Below are 2,123 nucleotides of genomic sequence, written 5' to 3'. Positions count from 1 at the left end.
GAGGGCACTCCCTCATCAGAGCAGGTCACAGTGATATTATATTGCGAAGCCATTTCTCTGTCTAAAGCAACCTCCATAACTAGGGTATAAAACCCATTTACAGTAGTCTGTATTTTGAAGGGAATGCTATCATTTATATCACACACAACATTCCCGTTATTCTCGGAATCTGGATCGTTTATGCTTAACATAGCAATTACAGTATTTGTTGGTGAGTTCTCTGATATGGACTCTGATTTAGAAACCATGTTTATTTGAGGACTATTGTCATTTACATCAATGAGATCAACTATCACTTTCGCTGAATCAGAGAGCCCACCGCTGTCTACAACTTCAATATCAATTTGATAAGAGTTTGCTTTTTCATAATCTATTTCCCCGACTAGGATAATTTCACCAGTCTTTGGATTGATATTAAACAGTTCAGATAGAACACGTTTGCTTGTAGATATCAGATATGATAATTCTCCGTTTGAACCGATGTCTTTATCAGATGCACTTACAGTTGTAACACTGGTGCCTTTAGGAGAATTTTCCTGCAGTTTTGCTCTATATAACGGTTTGGCAAATGTCGGTGCATTATCGTTCACATCTAATACAGTGACAAATATCTGCATTGTCCCTGACATCTGCGGCTCTCCTCCATCCATGGCAGTTAACAGCAGGGACAAATAATCCTTCTTTTCTCGGTCTAAAGGCTTCTGTAGAACCATTTCCACCTTTTTAGTTCCGTCTGGCTGACTTTCTAGTTTTAATACAAAATGATCACTAGGAGCAAGTGAGTACTGTTGTAAACCATTCATGCCTATGTCGGAATCTACTGCTTTCTCTAACACGAATTTCGATCCTATCACAGCGGACTCGCTAATTTCGAAACGTTTTTCTGAATTGGTAAACGTGGGGGTATTATCATTTATGTCCGTAATCTCCACTGTTACCCGAAACAGTTCCATTGGATTTTCCAAAATTAACTGGAAATGTAAGGCACAAGGCGTCGTCTCTCCGCATAAAGCCTCTCTGTCTATCCGCTGCTCGACAAGCAGGACCCCCCTTTCTTTATTCAGCCCGATGTATTCTACACCGCCGCCCGTGTAAACGCGAGCGTTACCTGATTTCAACCTTTTAAGATCTAAACCTAAATCATGAGCTATGTTTCCAACTACAGAGCCTTTGGCCATTTCTTCGGGAATGGAGTAGCTGACCTGCCCGAGCACGTATTTGAGACATAGGGCTGAGAGAAACAACAGTACTTGCCGTCTCATTGTTCTGCAAGACCCGATTTCCGTTCCTTCTCCACTAAAAAAAGAAGCATTTGTCATGGAGAGAATATGAAGACAGAAAAAAAATCGTTCGCATTCCAATTATAAGAATCAAACGGTGTAAGCAGGTATAGAATTCCTTGCAGTGCTTCTTATAAACCCGAACAGTCTTTCTGTCTGTACGTCGAATATTTCCACGCAAAAGGGAAGACACAGAGGAATAAAAAACATCCAGCCAAATCGCAACACCCTTGCCAACAGCGACCCTTTGAGTTGAAAATACAAATTACAACATTCATTCTCAAAAACAATGAATTCAGTGTAAAGCCACGCTATTAAGTCTCATCTAAACCTCGAGTATCCTAAATTTAAAGATTTTAGGATATCTGCAGCTTACAGCATATATCGTTTAATTATATATTGAAACATCTTAGTAAAAATTACATTGTGCAATTATAAAATAAATATATCCTAAATTAAAGCTGACACGAATTACAGAAATTAAGTCCAGTCTTAATGAAAAGGACTCTGGAATGCTGAAGTTGAAAAATTAAGGTGTCGCTGTCTGTGGTGCTGAACGGCGATGTAAGTTGATAAAAACTTTGCAACGCATCAACGCTAAAAGATACTGGTTATGTTTAAAATTGTAACTGTAACTGATGTAGTTTCCTAACATCTAATGGAATGTCTGTCTATTTACCTCCAGAATATCATGAAGCATAAAAGGCAGAAAAAAACATGTATCATTTCATGAGGCTAACCTCTAGAGGAGAGTCTGGTTCATCCAGGATGCTCTTTTCACTCTGTATCCGCTGCATCGTTCCTGTAGAACTGGGGTCCATTATCAGCACGTTCTGACTACCA

General features: G+C 39.3%; 2 protein-coding genes across 2 annotated transcripts in view; both read right to left on the bottom strand.

Moving 5' to 3' along the window:
* LOC121812457 (protocadherin beta-16-like) overlaps positions 1-1,663 on the bottom strand; it is a 7,700-nt gene extending 6,037 nt beyond the window's left edge. Inside the window, exon 1 of the mRNA XM_042214687.1 lies at positions 9-1,663. Coding sequence (XP_042070621.1) covers positions 9-1,319 — 1,311 coding nt within the window. The 5' untranslated portion in view covers positions 1,320-1,663. The remainder of the gene's footprint in view (positions 1-8) is intronic.
* A 136-nt stretch (positions 1,664-1,799) lies between these two features.
* Positions 1,800-2,123, bottom strand: part of LOC121812454 (protocadherin gamma-A4-like) — a 4,469-nt gene continuing 4,145 nt past the window's right edge. Inside the window, 1 exon segment of the mRNA XM_042214683.1 lies at positions 1,800-2,020. Within this exon segment, the coding sequence (XP_042070617.1) occupies positions 2,003-2,020 (18 nt within the window). The 3' untranslated portion in view covers positions 1,800-2,002.

Source organism: Haplochromis burtoni, unplaced genomic scaffold (assembly GCF_018398535.1).
Source record: "Haplochromis burtoni strain Fernald_Lab_line unplaced genomic scaffold, NCSU_Asbu1 Contig_599, whole genome shotgun sequence".
NCBI classification, from domain to species: domain Eukaryota; kingdom Metazoa; phylum Chordata; class Actinopteri; order Cichliformes; family Cichlidae; genus Haplochromis; species Haplochromis burtoni.
Note: the sequence above shows the minus strand (reverse complement) of the source record. Positions and strands in the feature narration are given on the sequence as shown.